The 26,083-nt window shown below is 40.3% G+C and overlaps 1 protein-coding gene across 2 annotated transcripts; it reads left to right on the top strand.

The window, feature by feature from the left end:
• Positions 1 to 578: 578 nt before the first annotated feature.
• On the top strand, positions 579 to 26,083 carry ctnnbip1 (catenin, beta interacting protein 1). 2 transcript variants are annotated; one of them, XM_084366985.1, is made up of 4 exons: positions 579 to 714; positions 10,506 to 10,620; positions 12,344 to 12,434; positions 23,282 to 26,083. In XM_084366985.1, exons 2-4 carry the CDS (start codon positions 10,525 to 10,527, stop codon positions 23,338 to 23,340), a joined length of 246 nt encoding a protein of 81 aa, XP_084223111.1. In that variant the 5' UTR covers positions 579 to 714; positions 10,506 to 10,524; the 3' UTR covers positions 23,341 to 26,083. The 2 variants fall into 2 exon arrangements, with proteins under 2 accessions (XP_084223111.1, XP_084223110.1); XM_084366984.1 differs by having other exon boundaries at positions 585 to 774.

Here is a 26,083-nt window from a genome sequence, read left to right on the forward strand (position 1 = left end):
ATCAGGGAATATACATTGTATTAAGGCTAAGTTTTCCTTTAAAGGGGCACTATGTAGTTTTGGAAAAAAGAAACAACCAGAAATATTAACAATATTGATAAGATAATGAAAACTCAGAAATATTTATTTTTCTCATGACTGAATAAACAAGCTGTCCTCAGAGGAAAATAAGGTCCCCAGGACACTGTTTGAAGCAAGGAAGGTGGCAGGGTCCGCCAAATATAAACAAAGTAAGACAGTTAGAAATGGTGTTGTCCTTTAAGGACAGTTTGTTTATTCAGTTAATAAAATAATGAAAACAAAGACAGTTTGTTTATTTAGTTTGTTGTAAAATTCGTTTTAACAGAACTTATTACAGTTATTTTATTATGATTATCATTATGATTATCATTATGATTATTATTATTATTATTAGTAGTAGTAGTAGTAGTAGTAGTAGTAGTATAGTAGTAGTATTATTTATTAGTATTTTCTGAGACGTGTGTACAGAGGACAGTCTAGTCTTGTACAACATGTAGGTACAGTGTATGCTGGGCCAGCAGCGGCCCCAGTGGCCAGCAGCGGTACTGCACATCCACCAGGACTCCGGCTGCGTTGAGTCAGTCCGCCGTAGCTCTGCCGACTGGAGGGATGTGACCCCGGAACAGGACGCCCTCCTACAACAACACACCATTCAAACAGAGCACAGAAGAAAGAAAAGCTGGACCAGGAGGGGTAAGCTCATATGTCTCGTTTTCCTGACGAGCTGCACGTTGTCAGGGGATTTCTGAAACGGTACGTGTGTTTGAATCCCGGCGTTTACACTTCTGGCAGAGCAGCGGCACCTGGATGGTGTTTGCACCCATAGGAACTTCATACAGGCTTTTGTCTCGGGCATGCTAGCGAGCTAGCTTGGCTGGTTAGCATTGGCTGATTAGCCAAAGGTAGCGCTGGTTTAGTGGAGACTAAAATTAAATGTTTGTCGGGTGAAAATGAACGCGACTTGCAAGTCAGTGGGAGCACTGTCCAAACATTTTTCCACGACGGATATTGCTTCAGATTCATATCGAAAATGCGGTGAAGGCTTGCTGCCTGCTAGCAAGAGCGCTGCTACAGTTTGAACAGACTGCGTCCCGCAACATGATAACAGGAACCGTTCACAGTCATGTGTATCCGTCTCTGACAAAACCAACTCGTTTTAATCTGCTTTGCTTTTTTTTTTCATTACGAGTTTGTCTTTAAAGTTAAGTACGAACATCGAGAAATCACCCGGTGAAAAACTGTAAATCTCAGCTAACGTTAGTGCACAACCTCGTTAGCGTTAACGTTACAGTTGTACTAACGTTACTTGTAGGCGAGCAGCGGTGAAGATGTTAACGTTTTTGTACTTAACGTTTCTTAATAACAACACTTGTGTCTCCTGCTGACAAGAAAATGAGCAGACTACATGTACATGAAACAAGCCTACATGTAAATACAAATTAGAGACCCATTTATCCCACTCACAACACCTACAGTCAACCATGGCAGTGCTCCGACTCAGAGAGCATTCAAAATGCTGCGCCTGTTCATGTGTTCACTCTCTTTCAAATTGGCTTTAATGTTCAAGTTTGCTTTTCACATAACTCCTTCATTGGTTTTCTATTTTTGGATCACACCACCCATGGATGCATTGTGCTACCCTGCCTTTTACAGTGTCTGCTTTCCCCCACATGTCAGATAGCTGACAACCCTCTGAGTGGCGAAGCTGGCAGCCTGCCGGCAGCAGGGCATTGATGACTGCTGCAGCCAGTGGGTATCAAGGCTTGGCCACAGGGCAAGCGCTCCCAATCCTCCTGGCAACTAGCAGAGTTGGTCATGAACCACAGTATGTCAAGCCCGCCTTAGTTTGCACATTCCCCTAGCTGGATGGATTTTGGAGAGAAATCAGGACCCCCGGCCTCGCCTCCCACCCCTCCTTGCCTCCTCACACTCCGGGCAGGTGCTCTTCAGCGCCTGCTCAACCCCCCTGATCCCCGAGGGGATCTCATCAGCTGCCTGCGAGCGCAGTTTGGGAGGGTGGGCTGGTTCATCTCACAACCTCTTGCTCTGCACTTGGCACAGAAACTTGTCAGCCTGTCAGCATTATTAACCAGCCCATGTAGTGGCCTGTTGTGACACGATGATAGTAGAGCTGCTTGCGGCCATGCATGGCTTATGCACCCTGTCCAAATAACACCAGCGAGGCTTTTTAACTGTTAAAGAAAGCACTGCTATCTTTCTTGTCCGCAGTTCTTTGTCTGTTGTGCATGTTATCCTGCACATTTGCATTGCATTGTATTCCTCCAAGCGCACAGATCATATAACTTTCAGATTTCTATGCTCTGCCTTGACGCTGGCTCCTTTGAAATCTTGCAGCCGCACCCCCAAGGGACCAGCTTAAGGCAGCAGCTTCTGTTTCAATTCCTCTGAGGGACCCTCAGGAGAGAGCTAAGATGTTCTGAGATCATACACTAGATTTAATTATGTTAGGCCTATATAGCATGGTCTGTGGAAAACCCTGTTGTATCACACATGGTGTCTTGGAGAAATTTGCAAAATTAGGTTGGCATAATCTGAAGGTAATATTTTTTTTTACTATCTAGGAAAAGCTTGTATTTCCCAGTGACTCAAGGTAGAAATGATCTTAAACTCACTCTCTGTAGGTCCTAATATTAACTTAACGTGGCACAGCAATAGTCAAAGGACAGTTAAGCACACCCAGAAACCCAGCAATGAACTAAGCAGTTGAACAGGATTGTTTGAGTTCATGCCTCACGTGGTGACAACAAGACATGACCTACTTATCAATCATGTTTTCACAATCCAGTTCATCACCATTGTCCCCAAATACTGTAGCCATTGTTGTGGGCACTGTACATGTGAGGAGATGGCTTCACACAAAGGCAGCGTGCAGACATCCAGTTAAGTCCAAGCCAGAGCCTTTCTGGCCTGCGATGTCTGCTCGTCTGGCTCACGCTGTTTCAGGACCCCATGCTGCCCCGACCTGGAGGGAGTCAGTCTGCTGGGTGTGCGGCAGGTCAAATAGTTTTCATGATGTTTCCTGCAGGTTTGGATGGGTATAAGCTCAGACGATCAGACTGACATCATTATTAAAATGTGTAGAGCTGCAACGATTAATCGATCGAGCAATGAAAGAAAATTGTGACCAGCTATTTTTATAATCGCTTAAACGTTTCGGCCATTTTTCAAGCTGATTCCAGCTTCTTAAATGTTAGGATTTCCTGCTTTTCTAGTAAATGAAGAGTCTTTGGGTTTTGGACTGTTGGTTGGAAGACAGAGGCAATTTGAAGATGACCCTTTGGGCTCTGTGAAATGAGTGACAAGAATTTTCCACAGTTTTTTTTTCTGATGATCTTTCCGAATGATCATTTGTAGCAGCTGTAAAGTTGTGTAAGGATTTTTTTCTTGATAGCGATACATTTTTCAACAGTTGATCATCATTAATCGTCAGAAATCAAGCAGAAATCCCCAAAGTTACTGGTTCTAGCTTCTAAAATAAAGGAAGTGAGTATTTAGTACTGCTTTCATTTTATTGACATCATTTTATAAAAAATAACTAACTGATTAATCAGTGGCAGATTAGTTGAAAATCAAAATAATAATAAGCTGGAGCCCAATTATTTCTGGTCTAATAAAGTCACAAGATAAACAGTGAAATTGATGCTGAACTGCAGTGTTGAATGAGATTATTGTTCTGTCCTAATTTCAGCATGACTACTACTAGTTTAATTAGGTTTCGTGACATGGGTAATCATCAGTAGAGGAGAGCATGTGTGCGTGAGCGAGTGTGTACCTGCAGTGACACAGCTGCTCTACAGAACCAGGCCAGGTTGTTTGCAGCCCAGCTGGCAGCCACACCAGGCTTCTAGCCTTCTTAAGTTTCTCACACATTTGCTTGAGATGTTGGAGCAGCTCATGATTGAATTCAAGTTATTTTTCCTTCTCAGTTTTTCCCGAGAGGCTGTCGACCTCTCAGGGATTTAAAGAGTTCAGGCTGTTAGCAGCGCTGAAGTCAAAGACAAATTTGTCCATCAATCCTAAGACCTGTTTCTTGTTTTTCTGCTTGCTGCAGGAATTTGATTTCTAAAACAATCAGACATTGTGACTCATGCGGGCAGCTGATTCTTGAGGCAATAACAAGCTCGACAAGTGAACCGGGCCCTGTGTGACTGGGCCGGTGCACTGTGGCAGCAGCCTCTGCCCTTCATGGACCTCAGCAAATGTGAGGGCCTATCACATTGCATACTGTAATCTCTGGCAGCAGATCCTCACTGCACTGTGTGGCCCTGTCACAGTGTTGAAATGATCTTGAGAAGTCTTCTCCATGTTTTTATTTCTTAGAGACATTAATGTACACAAGGTTTCTGGGATGCAGAGAACCAGAGGAACACAGTTCACTGCCTTTTTTCCTCGCTCATACATTTAACATAACACGATGCATATCTGAAGAAAACATTCATACTAATATCAAGGGATGCACGACATGGACTCAGCCAATACAATAACCGATTATTACCTGACTCTAATGGCCAATACTGATAAAATAACCGATAATAGAAACCAACATTTTTATGCTTTTTTTAATGCACACCTGGGTGCATGAACGGCTAAGATGTAGTGAGCAAAGATGGTTTGCTTGATCTTCCATAGCTGTGATAAGATTTTATGGTTAAACTTGAAGACTTTTTACCTTGTGTTATGTTCTCCTTGTAAAAAAATGTCCACACCAGTGATGACATGTGTGGCTCTTGTCTACATTGCGTGGCTCTACACAGGTGCTGCAGTATGACGTTACAAGTGCGACATCAGTGTGTTTGTTGGCCACTCACAAAACAACTTCACAGGTGCATACCACCACCTACTGTGTTTAGATTCTGCACTTGTTAAGTCAACAAAAGCAATTTTGCTTTGTATTATTGGCTAGATTTATCGGCTATAATTTCTTCATCTGCCGTTAATGTAAATATTCTGTTATTTAGCGGATTATTATCTGTGCAATATATATTGTGAATCCCTACTAATATCCTGATATGGATTCCAACTATATTCCTACTACAGCAGCAGATATTCAGTCTCCTGCTATGTGCTCAGAGGGCAGGGAAGCAGATGCTACTTGTGATACAATACTGTCTCAATTAGAGCTGCAACAGTTTGTCGATTAATCAGTTAGTTGATGGAGAGAAAATTAATTCCCAGCTACTTGAATGAGCAAATAATCGTTTCAGTCATTGATTAATTTCAAGCAAAAATGTCAAACGTGTCTATAAGGAATGAAATATACTACTATATAATACTCATAATTTTTATGCCCAACCTAGAAACAAAATGTATTATTATTTATTAAACACTTTTAATGGTACAACTAACTTTTTTTTTCATTGAAGACTATTTTTTCGATTAATCAATTAGTTTTTTCATAAGATTTCAAAACAGCTGTCCATGATTCGTCATGGTTTTTCAAAGGCAGAATTAAATCATGTTTTTTAAGATTAGATATACTGTAATTGTATGCACAAGGGAGAAACAATATTTAGCAACGTACATATGTTCAAAGTACGTTTTAATGTGTTTATAAAAACTTAATTTATTATACACTTGAATGCAATGAATTGAGACCCAATGATTGAGACGATTCTCAACGGCTAGACAGCAGAACTGTTAAAATGAGTGCAGCGTCACAATATATTTCCATGTCAGTTTTGTGTCTCACCACCGATTGGAGGATTTAAGCTGGGTGTCATGTTGTTTTTTGTCTCTTTTAGATTTCTCAGTTCAGTGTCATTGATGCTGTGGTTTAACTGGGCTGCCTAGAGGGGCTCACAGAGCTCGATGTCTCAGCTCAACCCAACATCACAACACTGACAAGAGCCCAACATGGGCAGAGAGGGGGGATTAGGCCCAGATCAGCATTAAAGAAAGCCTTTGATTACGTCTGGAATATTAGCCGCATGCGTCTGAGGCTGGCTGAGCATCCCCCGGGGGATTAGTGTTGAGCCAGCCCACCTCTAGAACCCAACATCAAGCCCAGACAAAGAGCCTGACAGGATCCTTATTGTGGTCCTTGAAATGATGTAACACATGTTACACAGAAGAGTGTTTACATCAGTTTAATGCTGCTAGCAGACTTTACATAGGAAGGGTCGTCTTACAAATCTTAGTGTAGGTTTTTAGCTGTGTAACTGTTTTATAGCTTTATTATATAAAATATGAAACATGTTTCAGTTCTTTGAGAAGTCTAATTAAAAATGGTTTAGTGGATGTGTCAGGGCAGACAAATAAAGCATGTTAGTCTAAACTGTCAAAGAGCAGTCTAGATGGATTTGGTTGTTTGTGGCAGCCATGTTATTCATGACATTTCTCTCTATAAATAGAAGAGTTTTTTGTTTTATGTTCCCCCAGAGGAGTTTGAAACAGAAGTCAGCTTGAAATGTTAAGAGACGTATGACAAATCGTGTCAGTGTCTTGCAATGAATTTATGGGTCGGTCTACATTTGTGAAACGGCTTCAACGATCAGTCGTTTAATCTCGAAAATAATCAGCAGTATAACTGAAAATGATAATAATTGTTTGCTTAGCAGCTCTAATGTGTAATAAAAAGGCAGATGTTTTTAGGGACAATCTTACTAGGTCACAAGAAATGGATCAACAACATTTCTTATTGATTAATTGTTTGATATTTTATTAAATTTACCTTGTAACCAGGTAAATCCCAAACATTTGCTGGCTTCAGCTTCTCAAATGTTAGGATGTGCTAGTTTTTAATGTTTTACATAATTTTAAATTTAATATTTTGGGGGTTGATGGTGTTGGTCAGACATAACAAGCAATTTCAAGAGGTAATCCGACACCCTAGAGTTTTTGGACTATTTCTTGGACAAAACAAGCTATTTGAACCAGAGCTAGGCAATGTATTGATATTGATTTTCTATTGTTATTGGGATATGAGACTATAAATCATCTTTGACTGTGGATATCGTTATATTGTGATGTAGCTTAAGTGTAGTCTTTTCCTGATTTTAAAGGCTGAATTACAGTAAAATGATGTACATTTCTCTTCTTACTAGACTGCTCTACTTGTTCTAAATATTGCCACTTAGTCATCATATCTTTTTTTTATCAGTTATATCAATGAAAGTACCAGTAGTCATCCCTACAATACTGTGGTAATATCAAGGTATTTGGTCCAAAATATGTGATATTTTCAATTATGTCACCCAGCCTATTTATGAAGTGCCTTTGAGGAGATTTCAAAATGTTGAGATATATGTTGTGTAATACAGCCCCCCAAAATCCTGATTTTATCACATGGCCCCCAGCTAATTTAAACCTCACCTTAGGGTCTGGGAAATTAAGATTTCTTATTTTTCACTATTGTTTGTACTTATGAGTACAAACTTAAAAAAAAAAATAGCTGCAGCATTCATATTGTCAAATATTACACCTGACTATGAGGACATTTTTGGCTTTTAAAATCATCTTCCACTGGACTTTACAATGACCCAATGTGTTAAAAATGCTGTAATCCAGCAGTGATACCCAGGAAGACATTATTTGGAGGTTAAGCCCATCGCAGTGAGGCGCTGCACACCAGGCACCCGAGTACCATCTGCCGCATTGCTGGAATTATAAACGTGGTTGGAAAGCTGTTCTGTTCAGCAGGATTGCATGGATGGAACTACTGGTTACATAATCATATGCACAATGTTAAGCACTGTTTTATACATGTTATCATCCAGTTCACGGAGTACCAGAATTCAAATGATTCTAGTTCTGCAGTTATTCACCTGCCAAAATAGTCATCAATAAATCAATCTTTCTGTCAATCAATCTCAAAGCAGATACCGCTGTGAAAGTTTGATGCGATTCGCTGGTAAAATTACAAATTGTAACCCTCAAAACAGTCGGCAGCCTGGGCAGCGATGTTACTAAATATGGCCAGTTTTCAAACTTCAAAAGCGAACATCAGAAGATCAGAAATGCCTCAATCATGAAAGCGGTGGGCCTATTTATACACATGATGAATGTGAAATATACTGGCCTTTTGTGCTGTAGCAGACATGAAAATAGTTAAGTTATCAAGTCTCAAAATAAGCCTGAATATTAATGAATGTTTGTATCATCCTTGTTTTTGAAAATCTCAGGACAAAACAACACCTTTTGGCAATTAGGGTAAATTCTGTCTGTCAGTCATTCTCCTAGTGCTGCAACCAATGGTTATTTTCCTTATCGATTAATCCGCTGATGTTTTTCACTATTGATCGGTTAATTGTTTAGTCCCTGTTTTATAAATCACTAATCGATTAATCAAGGAAATAATAATAAGGTTGTTACAATAACAGAATTTTAAATTTAGATACAATAGTAGAACTTTGGGGTATTCAATACTATTAATTGTGGATATTGTATCGTTCTGAAGCTGTGGTATTGAAAAAGATATCAAAGTATCAACACTTTTGACAGCCTTAAATGACAAACCGTACAAAACCCAAAGTCTTGTTATTTACTGTCATAACTGATAAGGAAAACAGCACATTTTAACATTTAAGAAACCAGCAGATGTTTGACTTTTTTTGCGTGAAAATGAACTTAAGTGATTAATTATCGAAATAGCTGCCAATTAATTTTCTTCTGATCGACTAATCAACCAATCGTTGCAACTCTATTTCTTCATCCTCTTCATCAACTCATATACAGTGACCGTGTCATTCCCAGTGAGGCTCAGAGGCGGGCAGACTGGTGCTCTTGAGTTGATTCATTCATTCTGTGTGTCATCTCATTGGTGGGTCTCTGCCCGGAGTCTTAGCTCTTCCATTTGTTTGAAGCGAGGAGCTTGGAGACGTGATCAAACGTGTCACTGCTTCTGATATGGAGACACCGCCACCCTCTCCAACAACATCCCCTCTGTATCACTACCCCTGCCCAGATACATTCACACAACACTAGCCTCAAGGCACACTGAGGAACTTGCATCGACACACTTTCTCCATCTTTTAATGTCTGTCTCGAGTCCTCAGTGGCTCCTGAGTTTAACTACACCTGCCGCTCAGGTGGAAGGTGGAAGTGACCAACTAATGTATTCACTTGCTTCCACTTTGTGTGGCTGCACACAGGCAAATACAAAAGTCAAGTGCTAGTTGCTTGCAGTAAACAGCCAACCAAAGGTGGCTGTAATTATGAGGACTATAGCCAGAAGCATGGTCTCCAGCTGCTCTGATCTGGATGAATCCACAAGCTCACAGTGGCACCCAAACGCAAGCCAATGGCCAACGGTGCCCCATTCATCTTCCCCCCTCCTCCCCAGGGCTCTGAGAAGGGGGGACGGCGAGCCAGCTCCTCAATTAAATATAACCCCACATCAAACAGCCTGTCAACATGCATTAGTGGTCCTTTGTATAGATAAGAGGCCAAAATAAATTGCCAGAACTATCATAGTCATTGTGGCTCCCGTAGGCTTTTTATGAAAGATTCTTAGGGGAGAACAAATCCTGACTTGCATACTGATATCCTCTCCATTAAATCGTATTTTTGTGACACCAGATTTATCCCTTTTAAAGATTAATTTCACTCTTTCTGTGAATTTTTTCTTCAGCATGTTTAGCTTTTTCAATTAGCAAATTTAGGCTGGATATCAAGCTGCACAGTCTGCCTTGTCTTGTTGGTGCGTAGCAGCAGAGATCTAATGCGACAACAACCGACCTTGATGTGTGTGTGCTATCACAGCGGAACCTATCCCTTTTCTGTCATCCGCATTAGCTTTGGCATCTCCTTTTATCGCCTTCTTTTCCCTCCCCCTTTTTCTCCGCCTTTGCCCATATTTTGCATCTCTGCAGACTGACAGTGAAAATAGGTCATTAGTTAGACAGAGAATAAGAGAGGGAAGGAGCAGGCAGGGGCGAGATCTGTGTGAAAACTGCCATGCAATATTAATAACAGCCATTCACGCTGTGAAATGCCAAACCTGCTCTGTGACTACATGGAGACAAGGCCCCAGACTTCTGATATGACCACTGTTTGGATCATATGAATGAAATGCTTATCACACAGTGCTGTATGTCTGAGAAGTCAGGTCTGAAAACGTTTGATTATTGAAATGCAGTCAGTCTTATATGTTGTTTTTATAATAATAACAGTAGTAAAGCTGAGTGCGAGTCTGAGCCTAATGTCTGCTGAAGAGCCGAGATAACATAACTTACACAGTGGTTACAAATGTTGTGTTTAAAAGGCTTTTGACGAAGTTCTATTCAGTACAGAACTCATATATAATACCATAGTCATACAGAAGAACACAAATATAAAAGAAACCGGAAAAAACAACTAAAATCACTGTTATAGCTGCCTGGTTCTATCAACTTATGCCCAGTCATATTATGTGGCTGAAACAACCCAGTGTATAAAAGTATTTTTGACTTCTAATAACACTGACTGTTTGCGTAGCTGCGACTTTTCGCAGGTCTTGTGTAACGTGGATTTGTTTGTGTGTCCAGAGCCACGGGAGCAGGGGGGATGAACCGCGAGGAGGCCCCGGGGAAGTCTCCTGAAGACATGTACATTCAACAGAAAGTGCGGGTCCTGCTCATGCTCAAGAAAATGGGATCAAATGTAAGTACAGCGTCTTGACACACATCTTTAGATCAGGGCTGGCCAAAGCTTAAGGTTTAATATGGTGTGATGAAAAAGACATCTTAATTCATTTTTAATGTAATTTTGCGACGCAAAAATATAACATTAAATATTTTTCATAGTCTCAGCATGTCGGGCAGAGTGACACTTTGCACTGTCAATTAACGAAACTTGGGATACTAGTACCATTTTGCATCTTAACAATGCAATGTTGGCCTTTTGGCTCATAGCCCACCATCAAGCCCTATCATAGCCCTAAAATCGCCTAAAAGACAACTAGCGATGGCCTCAGCCAATCGCTGATAGCAGATATATTTGTCCAATCTCCTTACCCTAATGCCAACCTTGACATCAAGACCAGAAACCATCATTACCATGTCAAAATTCTATTAAAATTGAACGTATAATTTGTTTTGTTGAATGCCATCTAGATCAGTCAAAGACTCCGGGTGGCTCTGTACAGCAGTCTGCAATCCCACGGGGATACACACTTGCTATCAAATCTAACATCACTAAGAAAATACAGCCACCTGATTTTTGTGTGTCTGCATAAGGCAGAGCAGATTGCAGCTCCAGAGATGTGTTTTCTGTTAAGCTCAGGTACAAAATGCCTTTTGACAGAGCGGAGGAATTGAGCAAAGATGATAATTAACAACCTCCGGAGAACACAAAACCTGTGTGCGTTCTAAATGACAGCAAGTTTACAGAAGCTAGGATGTTATGCAAACATGCCAACCGTCGAACCTTTTTTTAAAAAAGATGACAAGCAGATTTAAATACTTGTATATGCAGGGTTTTTATTTTTAAACCAGTGTGGAGGACGAACCAGTCAGAGAGCCATCCCTCCTTATACTCATCACTCTGTGGCACTTTTTGAACAACAGACACAGTCTGCATGCAGACAACAGATAAGAGATCCATTTTGTCATTTGGGCGATCTACAGTCGGCTAAAATGAGAACCCTGAAATGAGGCATGATTGCCTCATAAGCTCGACAGTGTGCAGTTCTTAAGATACAATCGCCCAACTGTCATATGGTAAATTACAGGCGAAAGAATCTCATAAATAACTTATGATATTATTACAAATTCACTTTACATGGCTAAAAGCTGCCATCATTATTAATATTCTACGTGGAATAACCCAGTCTCGATTGTTTCTCTACGTCAGTGGTGTATCTATTCCTAACAGAAGTGTTAGGCTTGTTGCTATAAATTAGATTTTTATACAATTAGGTCTCGGTTTCCAGTCAACAAACACATGGTTCCCAAAGCTATAACCACAGTGTCGAAACACGTCAGCAAGAGACAACATTAGAAGATGCTCTACTTTCAGTGACAGACTTTGTGATTGTTATTGCTGCAGTAGAATTACATTTTCTCTGTCTACCAATAGCTCTTTCCCTTTCTAAATGGACAGAACAGTAAAATATTCCTGTAAGTCTAAAATGATTAAAGGGAGCGATGCGTACCAAAACACAAAAGGAGGGCAGAAAGAACAACCAAATGATTTCTGTGAATAATTCATGTAAAAATAAATATTTTGGATCCAAAATGTCACCTGTCTACCTCTGGGAGAATTGGTTTTGATTAAGATTTGATTGCACTAATCAGCATGATAGCGTACTTGACTACTCATGCAAAGTAAAAAAAATTGTACTTGTTTTATAACTTGAACTCTCACTTTGTTTACTCCACTTCAGCTTACACCGAGTGAAGAGGCTTTTCTCCGGAACTACGCAGGTGTGGTCCACAGTCAGATGAGCCAGCTACCACAGCACAATATAGACCAGGGTAAGGCTGTGACGCACACACAGATTACGTGCAGTTATTATTGTTTGATTTTTTATCAAATTGTTTGTTTTATTGAGAGTAAACCATTCAAAAGAATTGTTTTTTATTGTCAATTGTGAGTTAGTTGTATTTACTATGCAGGGTAATAGTGTAAGTTTATATAGTTTTAGCTTTAATATTTGGATTTTTGAAGGTATGAGGATAAGAGGTGTTATTATAGTGGGTTAATATATGAAACACTTTATAGTAGCTCATAAAACACCACCTTCGCAGGTCATAGAAGTGCTGAAAACAAGGGAAAATCCCTCCATGCACACACGCACGCACACACACACTGCTCCTCTGGAGTCATTACACCAGCACGCCCAACGGATTCCCTGACTGTGCACCGAGGCCGACTCAGCGGCCCACCAGTACTGTGAGATTACTCACACAGCAAACAGTGTGGCTGACTGGAAACGTGTGACTCATCCTCAGCATGAGCGCATCGCCAGTTTCACCACTGCTTCTCATGAGTAGTTGCACAGAAAGAGTACACAGTTCAGATATTAATGTGTGTATCTGGTGAAGCAAATCACTGTTCATTTCATATGTCATTATAAGCATTGGTTTGCTTGATAATGTGGTCTATGATGGCCATGCTTCTTCATGGCACCAGAGGGTGCTATTGAGCTTATTTTATCTCCTCTATAGATGTTGTGTTTTTAAACCACAAGAGGGCGCCACAGTAAACACAATGCTGTATGTGCAGAGGCACTGCAGTTACCTGAGAAAGCAGCAGCAAATCGTTCCAGATGAATTTCTCTAAGTCGATTTATCAGCAGCTTTCCAGGCTCGGCCCAAACACACTGTGAGATAGGAGCCCTGCTGTCCTCCTGTGGTAAACCTGCGGGGCCCCGGGTCTCGCTTAGTCCCTCATGATATTGGTCCCTCAGGGGAGCTTAAGTCGGGGAAAATTGCTTGCGACACTTACCTACAGTGGAGTGTTATGTCTCCTTGTGCGTGTCCTTCCGTTGCAAGAAACAATCAGCGTTGTTTGAATTGATAAAACTGTGGCTTTCATTGTTTATTATTATAGGGTATTAAGGAGGCACGTAATGGCACAATGACTTTGTCTTTTTGTCCTTCTCTGACGCTTATTATCATCTTTGTTTTAACCTGCAGGGAATTAAACTGCATTGTCATATATTCTGCCTCATCTGCAATATTGGATGCATCATTGAAATTTTATTTGCAGTACTTTTCTTCATCAAGCGTTGCATCAGATAGGAAAGATCACATTTTAAGAAGTGAGATCAGCACTGATTTGAAGTCATGATTTTGAAAAAGGGTTAGGTTTTTCTATCTGGTCAAACAACTACAGCCTCATGGTCAGTTTGTGCAGCATACCCCCGTTCTCTACCTTCATTGCCCTTAAGTCAATACAGGACTCCATGTCTGTGCTGTGTCAATACCGCTAAGAAGAGCCACGTTAATTATGGACGATATGACTGGTGAAAGGTGCTCCGACTATGCATTAAACATCACAGACACATTTAGTGTCATTTGGCAGCCTGCCGCCTCCTCAGTGTGCCAATAAATAATTTGTGGTCTGCATCTTATCTGTGATTAGGCAGCTTGGAGATAGCTGAAAGTTAATCACTTTTAAACGCTGCACTGAAGGACAGCAGTTTGTAGGTATCAGCACATTCAGGGATCATTTTGAGGTGGTGTGAAGAGGTTCAGTTATATGAAGAGGGAAGTCCACTATTTGATCTAATTTACACTTGGTAATACATACTAGGGGAACATAGATAAAAGGAAACATTTTATTACCTCGCAACTTGCTCACAGTCATTGTGCCTTTTAAAACATAATTCTAGTGAAGCACAGATCTCAAATAACCGATTACTAGAGCTACAATGATGAGTTAATCTGTCGGCTAGTCGATAGAAAGAAGAAAGGTAACAATGACATTTATGACAATAAATGAACAGTCTCTGGGTTTTGGATTGTTGGTTGGACAAAAAAAAATTAAAATTCCAGTTCGGGCTCAGGGAAATTGATATGAACTTTTTTCAAAATGGTTTGATATTTTATAGACTAAACAATTAATCATGAAAATAATCAGCAGATTATTGACACACAGTTTCCCCCACAGGATCAATAAAGTATTCCTGATTCTGATTGATCAGTAATGAAAATAATCGTCAGTTGCAGCTCTACTAATTAACAAAGTACGATCTGCGTGTGCTTGTCCTTGTGGTGTTGCAGTACCCAAATGTCGTACTTGCCACCACTCAGATTGGGCAGCCACTCACAAAGGATAGTGACAGTTGTTTGTGTCTGTATCATTAATGTGTCTGCACACAGCAGGTCCACCTTCAGGCCTCATGCTGGCCTGGTTGATTTCTGCAGCACACTCTTGAGGAATGTTAAAGGAATGTTTAAGATAGTGAAAGCTGTAGACATTAGGCCTACTGTACTGAACCTCTGTGTGAGGTTAAATCAGGTTGTGCTCTCTCTGGTTCACTGTGTTTCTCTGTAGTTGATCCTCACAGTGCTGCAGCCAGACAAACACTTTCGGTGACGAGCTAGCAAAGGTTGATTGTCTGTGTCTGGTATTGTTTTTTATTCTGTACAGGTGAGCTTGAGCAATAGTCACCCTTTGTGAGAAAAACAACTTAAAGAGAAATGTCTTCCACCTTGTACTGAGTTCAAATGTTTTTTTAAATGTCTAGTTTGAGCTGGAGATATTAAATACACCTTTCTTTCTGGTACCATATGACAATGCTGTTTCCGATAGCATTGTCCAAAATTGAACGTGTCCTGCACAAGCTCATGATGAAAATAGAGTAATATTGGTTTGGTAGCAGCTGCAATAAAAAGCACACTTAAGAGTTATAATTTAGAGTGGATGACTCACCCCTTCCAGCTTGTCAAGTAATACCATTTAGTCTGCTATTTTAAAGGTTCATACAATCTTTTTTCACCTCTCATACCAATATGCTTTGTTTGAATATTGTTAAATTGGAAAAGAGTTTAGGCTGTTAGTGCTGGAGTCACTGTTAAAGGTCAGATGACTCTAACCAGAGAGATTTTTCAGCTTCTATCCAGCCACACAGAGGACAGTTTAAACATGCTGATGCAGGATGCTCTGATATCAGCGTCCTCAAGGGTCTCAGCATGGCTCGCTAGTGTCACGTGTCAGACATGGACTCATCGATCCAGTGGCAGCACGCTTAGAGGGCGCTGAGGGCACGGTGGTGGAGTGAAGACACACTGACATATTGATTAGATTAAATCAAGGCCGGGCTGTATTCAGGAAATGTTAAATAGAAGTGTAGGTGTGAGAGCATCCAGAAGCTAATCTGACAATTGTTTAACATCACTGCTGCTGTAAGATTAGCATACTCTGATAAGAAACAAATGTGTTAGTGTTGCAGTGTAACCTATCCAGAAATGTTGTTATCCTTCATCACATCTGATCAGACTGACTGGAAACCACAAATTATTCCCCAAATCTGGTTCCTCCTTGTAAGAAACAAGACAAAACCAACTCGGGGGTTGCCACTCATATTTCTTTTAAGTCTATGGGTCACTGAATTTGCATTTCAGATAGTTTTAATTGGCTGATTACCATAGATGCAAATGAAGATTTTTGTTTTGCAATTTTAATCGGGCCAAAGAGGAATTCTCTGCCAAAGGCTCTGGCGCTGAGAATATATATATATATATATATATATATATATATATATATATATATATATATATATATATATATATACACACACACATAATATTTTTCCCATTCAGCTTTCTACCTTGATGTTGCTGAATTTTGGCGCTGTGGAGGAGCGGAGGACAGTGGGGAGCAAGGCACTGTATGATATGATTAAATGTTGTTATTATGATTGGAAATGAAGTGTGAACTTATTTCGTGAAGCCTGGCTTCATGAAGCATTTTTTCACTGTAATTGGTTCTTTTAGGGTAATACTGAATAATAACTGTGTCTCTCTGTGGCACAGTAGTTAGCATAATATGTGGAGTACAGATGTTTTGTCTTCATAATCAGGCTGCTGTTCTTCCCGTCCTTTAACTTATTCACAGCTTCCTACAACTGACATCATGTCACTTTAAACAATACGGTTTGTCAGAGCCACACATAAAGCCAGCCATCTCAGGACTTGTTATCCTGTCTGATTTGACAAGAAAAGTTTACTCCTCCCAGAAGGAAGTCTGAGGGCTTTAACAAAAGAGGATAGACGAGGAGGCGTTGCTATAGCAACCTCAGTTGTCCCAGGAAAGCCAAGCTTCCCTGTGGGCTTTGGTGTTGTTGCGACGTGCTACATCGGTAGATTGGAGCAGGTGTCATTAGGGGGCCTGGAGGCAAGCTGGAGTGCTAATTACACAGGCAGAGTGTGACATTCCAGTCTCTCTCCGTCAGTTCCATCAATTCGTACAGAAATACAGCCACTCCTGTTTCAGATATTACTGCAGCCCTGAGCAATCGATACACAATCTTGTTTCTTTTTGTCTGTGTCACAATCACGGTATCACACAATGCTTATACCTGCCTTTTGAAGTGAAAGCCATGCAACACGGAACAAGGACCCACCTTTGTTTGGCGACTTGGCCAGGGCAGAGTGGTATCGATTCAGACTTTATACTGTTCCTCACTGCAGCATGAATCAGAGCCAGAGACTGAGATTGGAAGTTTCACATCTACCTTATGCACTGAAACACAGGCACTCCATTAAATACACTGTTAACCTTCTCAAATGAGTCAATAGGTATTTGGTTGTATAGACAAAATGCTAAAGGTTTGTTTCCTGCTCGGATGTGCTGAATTGGCCAATTTCCTCTCTGCGCCACTGGCAACACAAACCAAAATTTTATACAAAACTGATTGAGTTATGGACTTGCTCCATCCATGAAAATCTGCTGCCTTAAAATCAAATTTACTCCCTTGATGTGGTCACCAAAATGTCAAATTAATTAAATGCATCTATAAAGGGTACATTTAGAAGAGAAAACTGTTTGCTTCAACCCAATAAGCTTTATCAAGCTCTGAAATATCACGGAGTGAAGTGAAACTTCTGCACAAATCTGACTCCATGGAGTCATTCATTTGCATAAGTTATCTACTTAATTGGATTTTTTTAGTTTCACATTCTCTTTATTTACATAACAGATTTTATGGAAAACGCTGCCATTGCCATCTTTTTTGGTCAGTTTCATCAAATGTTATTATGACGAACATTTGGCTGCAACTCGTTAGAATAGACAAATGGACTTAAATTCTTTTCTAACTTTAATTAACCAGGAAGTCTGGAAATACATGATGTCTTTTAAAACGTCCACCAGACCAAAATAGATGTTTAAAATACCATTGAAATAATAATCAACCAGCAGCATCCAAAAAAGTAACCAATTGGCGGCAAAGTGAAAAATAAAGAAAAGAAGAATGTAAAATAAAACGTAAGCTTACAAAAATATGTTAAAAAGAAAGAGAAGTGATTGGAGCTAATGCGTCAATCATCAGTAATCATTTATGTGACTCTTAAATAGCAGATGATTTCTAAATACACTATGTAAACGAAGACCAACTGTGTTTGTTGACATGTTTAGCTGGACCACACACACTCCCCCGTTGTGTTTCGTGCTTCTTAACCCGCCCCTGCTGTCGTTGTCATGTGAGTGGGGGGGATCCCATGTCTTTATCCTCTCAGCTGACCCTGCACAGATTGTGACCTCAAATGCTGCTGCCGCTCTGACTAATAACTCAGTGGTTCATCACTGCAACACTGGAGTCATCATATGGCTGCAGCTTCTCTGCTTATTCAGACTGAAGGGACTCGGGGGATAAAGCACAGTGCCTGCAACTTCAAACAAACTCCCTTTGGGTTCATTTCACGGCTCTCTTATCCTCACAGGTTTCAGTGGAACGTTGTATGTTCTTTTGTTAATTTCAGGCAACATATTGATTTAAAGTCCCTCAGAAGTGTGAAGAAAGACTTTGTTGGCTTGTGAATTAGTTCAGCTGAATAGATGGATGTTCCTGCTTCTGGCTTCTTTGGTGGGATGAAGCTAAGGCTGCGATTAATAATTATTTGTTCTTTAATTTGTTCTCTTCTTTAGGATCAAACCTAAAGAAAATCTTAAATGACTTCAACAGTTGATTAGTTAATCAGATGTTTGTTCTGACAATGAATAGAAATATTGTTTTAGCACTGGATGAAGGGCTAGAGGTGGGTTCTTAGATGCATTGTAAATCTATCTTGAAAGATTATGTTCCAATGCAGAAAAATCTATTATCAGAAATTTAAAGGAAACATAATACTAGGCTAATTTTCAGGTTCCTGTTTTTTGGGTTTTGTACTTGAATAGGTTTACATGCTAATGCTCACAAAAAACACATCATTCTTTTCATTGTCCAGTACTCCAGCGCTGTTTTCCCCCTCTGTTTGAAACGCTCTGTTTTAGCTCCTGTCTTATCAAGGGACCGCCTGAATAACCCAGTCTCTTCTGATTGGCCAGCTCACACACGCATGACCCAGCACTGCTGACAACAACAGAGCAGCTGTGCTAAATCATTTCTTATGTGCCAAACCAGTCACTAGACATAAATAATGCAAATGTGTGACTCTGTGATGTAGTGTGATGTCACAAAGTCATGAAACTAAAGGCAGGACTGCTAATGAGGCCTTTCAGGAGCTGTGTTTTCTGTGGGAGAGAGGAGCTTCTGTTGGTGCAGACTAATGCAAGTAAATGTTTTCATTTTGGATCATTGTAAATACTCAATATTGTAAATATACCAAATAGTCACACAGAAAAAAAAGGTTTAGATGAATTGAGATGCGACGATTATTGTTCTATAATCATATCGTAGCCCTCTGAGTCATGTGGTGCTGAGAGATTCCCATCACTATTAAGCACATAGCTGAGAAGAAACTTTATCTTTCTTTCTGCTTTCTTTTTATAACCACTGTTTATTATTTCTTCCACACAAAAACACTCTTTGACTTTTGCAATGAAACAGTTTAACCTCTGTGCATTTCCTTTCCTAGAAAGCCCATTTCTGTAATGAAGGAGGGGGCTCTTCTTTCTTTGAAAGTATTTATGGCAGACAAATCAGATGACATGGCTGTTGTTGCTGGTTTTTATGTAATCCACCATCCGGAGCCGCTGTGTTTACCCCCCATCAGGCCGGGCGAGGAGGGGATCAGTGCACCGTGGAGGGAGGGGCCAGAGCTGCATCTTAACAACCTAAAAGATCTTTGCTCATAGGCAGCAGCATTAGATTTTTTTCTGTCGCTAGGCAACTGCTTTGAGGGACCTGACGTTTCCATCGTGTTGGCTGGAGCTTGTTTGTGTGTGTGTGAGTGTGTGTTTGTGTGTGTACATGTGTGTGTGTGGCAGGGCGAGGTCCAAACATGACTCTCAGGCGAAGTGCTCAAGTAAAACAGATATAGCCCTGCCATCTCCAGCTCTGTGGATGTATTTTGAGAGCATTTCTGCTGGTCACCGGGCTCCAGTTACACACAGTCCGACATGTCCTTCCTCTGAACTGCCCGTTATACAAGGGTGAACTCCTTCACACAAAATGATTCAGACTGGCAGTTATTGTGATAAATGGGTGTTATTGCTAGTTCATGCGCCAAAACATCATCTCGAGCAGCCGTGCTATTCAGCTGTGGCGCAGTTTGGGTCGAGTCCCTATTGTGTTGTATTACGTAATTGTCTCTTGTTCGAGCATCATTATCCGTACGTGCTGTCTCGAAGCAGATGAGATTTATGTTATTAACTGAAGTCGAACAGCGTGTCTTTGCCAATATTTTTTTTTTTTATCTCTATCTCTATCTTATTTTTTTCTCCCGGTGCTGCTTTCGCCGATTGGCTTTATCTTTGCCATAACCTCCTTTGGTGAGCCAATAAGATCCCATGGGAAGAAAAACATGAAAGTTCATATTAAAAAGGGCCCTCCACCCGAAAAAGCCTCGATCTCAGCAAGCTCTCAATGACCTGAATAGAAACACGCTAATTATCTTCCTCCCAGAGATAGCCAAATGAAGCACAAAATTCAGTGTTTGGAGGGTCTGTGCTGTCTGATGTGGAGGGTCCGCCCTTTGTGCCAAATACAGTCCCTGGCCTACTTTCATATCTCTACAATAATTAAATCTAACAAGCACTTGAGGGCTGTGATGAAGTGTTTTTTTTTTTATAGCTGACACGCACAGGGCGCCGTTCGAAAATCTTCTCAACCTTCTACAAAGGCGTTGGAACACGGTGTTAATGATCATTATGTGATCGTAGCTTGTCAAATGTTGTAATTCAGTATACGATCGTGTTTTCTGTCGGCTGCGGCACCTCGTTGTCATTTGCTCTTCTCTTCTGTAAGAGATGTGTTTTTAATTAAGGGTTTTAGGGCACTAGAAATGCTGCTGTATGTACTCTGTGCTCTCATATATTCACAATCAGTTTCCATTACCAAGAAGCAAATGCAGTTCACCATGCTGCCAAGCATGACAGTGCAAGAGGGATTTTAATACTTCCTACTTTATCTGGCAGACACATTTTTAGCTCTCTCTTTCGCTTTGCTCAAATTATAAGTCCTTGCCAAAAAAATTAGGTCTATACAGAGGAACAGTTGGAAATATGAGGCCCTGAAGGAGCACTTTGTATTTTATGTCATGTTACTCAAATAGAATCGGAAAATCTATATACGTGCAGAAAAAAAAAACCGTCTCAGCAGGTGTTGGCAGCCCCAGACGACTTGATGAATCACAGTTGGCAAAAGACTAACGAACGAATCCTTGTTAAACAACAGCCAGCTGACGAAGTCCCATTGTGTAGCAGGCAGGATCCATTAGTTGACTCAACCCAGAGGAGGTTGTAATTATCGATTTGTCCTCATTAACTTGGTAAAAGTGAATGCAGCACTAAAGAGTAGACAGAAATCAAACCATCTATACTGTAGATAGCCTCGTCTCTTTTCTTTGGGCCCATAGATTCTTTTTCCACAGCTTAGTGAGTTGATATCACCATCTGTAATCTAGCATTGTTTACTGACAGACAATCGTGCGCCTCACGGTGCTGAGCTGCAGCAGCAGAGGAGACTGAACAATATTGAAGCCTCAGATCTAAGTGTTATCATGGCAGAGCAGGATGCTGCCGTCAGCAGGCCACTCAGCGTGTTACAGTATCTCCTGTCAGGGCGCTGCAATGGCAGGCGGTGGCTTTTCCACAACAGGTGAACATGCCAGTCTATGAAATTACCTGAATGCACCAAAAGGTTTTCCATGGCGGTGTATACCCTCTCAGCTTTAGAGTTCACAGCTGACAGGATTTACAGGATACTGACAGGATCCAAAGACTTGGAGAAAACTCTGCTCGCTTCACACTTTGAGCTAAAATTTGTTTTGGGTGATCAGTGGATAGTTCAGACAGGTCTGGGATGCCTGTAGACAGAAAAGCAGGGTAGTTTGAATGCAAATACATCCATGATCACACTGAGCAGCCTTGTTTGTACACGACAAGCATCCCAAACTTTTTTGATTTGTCCTCTTCTGTATAGCAGTTGTCATACAGACAATAAATATGAGCAGAAAAGCAAAATCTGATCCTAGTTGGTTACTTGTGACACATTTCAGCGCCTGATGCCAGATTCTTATGGATATGTCCGAATGCAGATGATCTCAGCGGGAGTGTGTGTTTCACTTGGTAGTCCTACATTCAGACAAGCCCTCCATTACAGGTCACACCCAGTATCGATGTGAAGCAAAGAGATGAGACATTTCCTGTTAGTCATTAAAGTAAATATAACTTTTCTGTGCTAGACAGCAACACTTTACCTAATCCCAGACTAAACTGAACTTATCATGAAAGTTTGCTCTCCGTGTACTACACAGAAACAGACACACAGCCAGAAACAAGGGCAATGAAAAACTGAACAAAGAAGGTAAAGAATGATTAAAAATAAAATAATAAGAATTGTGAGTGTGCAGGTTTATACAATAGCACTGAAAAGAAAAAGGGGGAGGGCACCGTTATGAAACAGATTTTGGCTTCGATAATCAACTGTAACACTTAATTCTAAAAGTCTTGCACAAAAATATTTGGTGCAAGACTTTTATATACAAATGAACCACCGGAGGCCTGACCTGAATGCTTCGAAGCTTCAAAGCTTCGACCGTTGCCATGGTGATCGACGTCCCAAAACAGTATTCAAATGCTTTCTTTTTGTTTTGTTTTTTGAAGAAGGAGGCGTTGCGTCGGCTGCACCAAAAAAAAAAACGAAACACTTAATAATGAGCAAGAAATGGAGCTCTTCTATTGTGTTTTATTTGTCTCAAATCACAGAAGCCTTAAAAATATTCGTGGACGATTTTCAATTAAGCATTAAATGATCATTGGGACAGCCCTATATGTACGTTAGATTCAAGCCCTTGTTAAACAAGTTCACATAATGCTGATTAAGCCGATCACCACCAGATCAATCTCTCTGTATTTCGATGTATACTCTGTCTGTGGCGACTTTCCCACGCAAAGAAGCAAAGATTGGTTTGCCAAAGCTGAAAGGGAGACAAACCACAGTGACTGTAGGTTACAGCAAATAGGAGAATGGCGTGTTCTTGTAATTACTCCCACTGCCAAAGGGGGAGACAAAAGTTTCACACTACAGGTTTAAAAACCACATCCACAACATCCACAACAGTGAAAGTAAACTAGATTGTCCTTGTTTTTGTTTTTGTCACTTTGTCTTGTTGCAGAAGAGCATGTTAGATGAAATTCACCATCCGTGTAGTTTAAAGAGTACTTGTTCTTGTTTGGAGGACTTACCTGACCCTCTGCCGTCCCTTCTCAGGTGCAGAGGACGTGGTGATGGCGTTCTCACGGTCAGAGACGGAGGATCGGCGCCAGTGACCCTCGGCCCCCCCTCCCTCTCATTCCACCCCACTGCATCCCGCCCCGCCCCCGTCCCGCCCCGCACGTGATCCACAACAACCCAAACTCCACAATCACGTCACTGATGAGCTCAGGAGAGGAGGGGCACCCGGGAGGGACGGAAGAGGAGGGGAAGAGACACCAGGAGGTGGCTGCCTCGCTCTCCCCCAACCTTTTCCCCACCCCCCGACTCCTCCTCGTACAAGCTGGCACACCATTACCTGAGATGCACTCAAGTGCTTCACTGTGGGTTGAAGCTTTGGCAACAAGGCAGTCAGTGAAAACACTCACAGATTGTGTGGATGAATATCAAATGTAGTTTTTTTTCTTTTTGATGGTTTTTGTATTATTTCGTCTGTGTTGAGACTTTAGGCAGTGTTACGTGTTATATCTGCTGTGGTCGCTGGAGGAATTGACCAGTCAGCAGCTGATTGAAGCAAAGAGAAATATAGTTTTGGTCAAGCAGCGAATGTGATGATTGTTAGGGGAGAGATTTTAATTATTTCTGCTTACCCTAATGGGGCTGAAATTGTTTTTGATTTAGCTGTTTTGTTATAAAGGCTTTTTGTATTCTGTCACACAAGGGGCCTCATTTATAAATATTTCATGTGTATGAAAAGGAAGCGAACATCTCCCACGCAGGCAAAGTAGTCAAATAAAATCCAATGTGTTAATGATTCTTCTCAGATAATTATTTTCAATTTAGATCAAATTCTGGCCTGTTTATTTATCGCCTCTTTGCAGCAGAAAGTCAGTTGTAGAAGCCAGACGATCCGGCGACATCAATCTCTTTTTCTCAATTAGTTTGCAGCTACAAGATGGTCTCTTCTGCATCAATCTCACCATTTCATTTTAGAATAAATCGACTTCCTGATCATCTTTTTATTAGGCATACTAGAAATATAAACAAAAGCAAAAGAGATAAGTTTAACATACTCAACATCTTTTTCTCTATTTCTCTTTCTGCATTTGCAGTGTTGTTCACAATAACAAACACTAGAATGACGTGCTGATTGATGTGTGTATTAACACTCACAACAGGCCCGTCATTAATCCTTCATGTTTAATCATGGGAATTAACGGGGCAGGATAATGACGCTGGTGTCATGACGGATGTGATTTCTAAGTTAAGACGAGCGCTCACAGTTTTCTTCTACGCACGCTTTTATAAATGAGGCCCTGTTTGTTCTTCTGCTGCTTTATTTTGAACCTGAGGCTGTTGAGAGTGCAACAGTGCTTTTCTCCTGAAGAAAGCACACGAATTAAAGACACTAGCAGATATAATCACATGAAACACAGGTGTACACATTCTCCCCAAACACACACTGGTTTTGGGTTATTGTGACATGTAAAACCTTTTTTTTTTATTGTACAGATAGTTGGAAAAATACAATAATGAATTGATTGTGCCAATTGTACTTTTGTTGTTTTTTTATCTGTAAGATAAAATTAACATAATGATCAAGACAATTGATGAGAGACGAGCTGTAGTTGTAATTTATTGTTTACTGAATTGACTCCCAGTTCCTCCAACACATCATTAAAGATGGAGAACCAGTAGATAGTGAAGTCCTAACATGAGTCGCTCCTTCACGTCATCAGCGGCGGCTCTTTGTTCACACTAAAATACACAAACTCTAATTTTTTCTACCTGTAACTAAACATAAGAACTATGTGCTATTTCTGACTGTACTGTATCTCTTGCACTATTATCGATGGGATATTTGCAAAAAATACATTTTGATATTTAGCACAGAGATTCTATGTTTGTTTCAATGGATAAAAGAAACCTTTGTAACCCTGTTTTTATTCCCTGTGTGATTTAAAAAAACAAAAAAAAAAGAAACCTTCTCTGTTAATTGACTCAACTGGAATAGCTCAAATGAAATATTTGTTAACAATCGACATGTTTTTCTAGTGACATGCTCAATATTTAATGTGTTTTAAGTACAGTTTGTTAACTTGTATAACTTAAAATAATTGTAACGTAATGTTTTGAAGCCAAGCATGTCTGCCTCGTGGTTTATAATGTTCATTCAAGTGGAGGATCTTTGAAGCCTTGCCACAATGACCATTGTTTGTACATTCTTGACGTTCGTGGAAGCTACTAGCTCTTTTAAAATGTTTCAGAGAAAAAAAAAAACAAATCTTTTTTTTTTTTTCCAATGGGTAAACTGTTATCCATTTTATCTTGTTGGCAATAACTTCTATTTGAATGTCCTCAGCAATCATCGCAAATGTAAACAGCCAACAGGTGTGTCACGCTGACGAAGACATTTGTCTTTTCATGTTTACTTTTGTTTTAAAACATTCTTTATTTGTCTATGCATTTTTTTTTTCCTCTAAAAGGCGTCTTACTGTACATTTGACCTATCAGGGTTGTTTTACAGCCTTCGTTCAAGTTGTGGATGAATGAATGTGTCTGTGTGAGTGTGTGCGCGTGTGTGTGATCATCATTGAAAATGCTTCGGTTTTATTTTCAGCATGCTGTTGATTTTGAGTAGGATCGATGTATCTTTTTACTGTGATGACCTGACGTTGCCTAATTGTCCTTTTTTTCTTTTTTTGAGTTTTTTTTTGTGTGTTGCCTTTGTATTTTATTTTTCTCTCAGTCGACATTGACTAGTTGGTTTCGTTTTGTATGGCTGCTGACCATGTCTTGACTTAATGCTTCCAAATCCTATACCAACTGAACCATTAAAGATATTTTAAACAGTGACAA

Source organism: Pagrus pagrus, assembly GCF_965226575.1.
Source record: "Pagrus pagrus genome assembly, chromosome: 11".
Lineage (NCBI taxonomy): Eukaryota > Metazoa > Chordata > Actinopteri > Spariformes > Sparidae > Pagrus > Pagrus pagrus.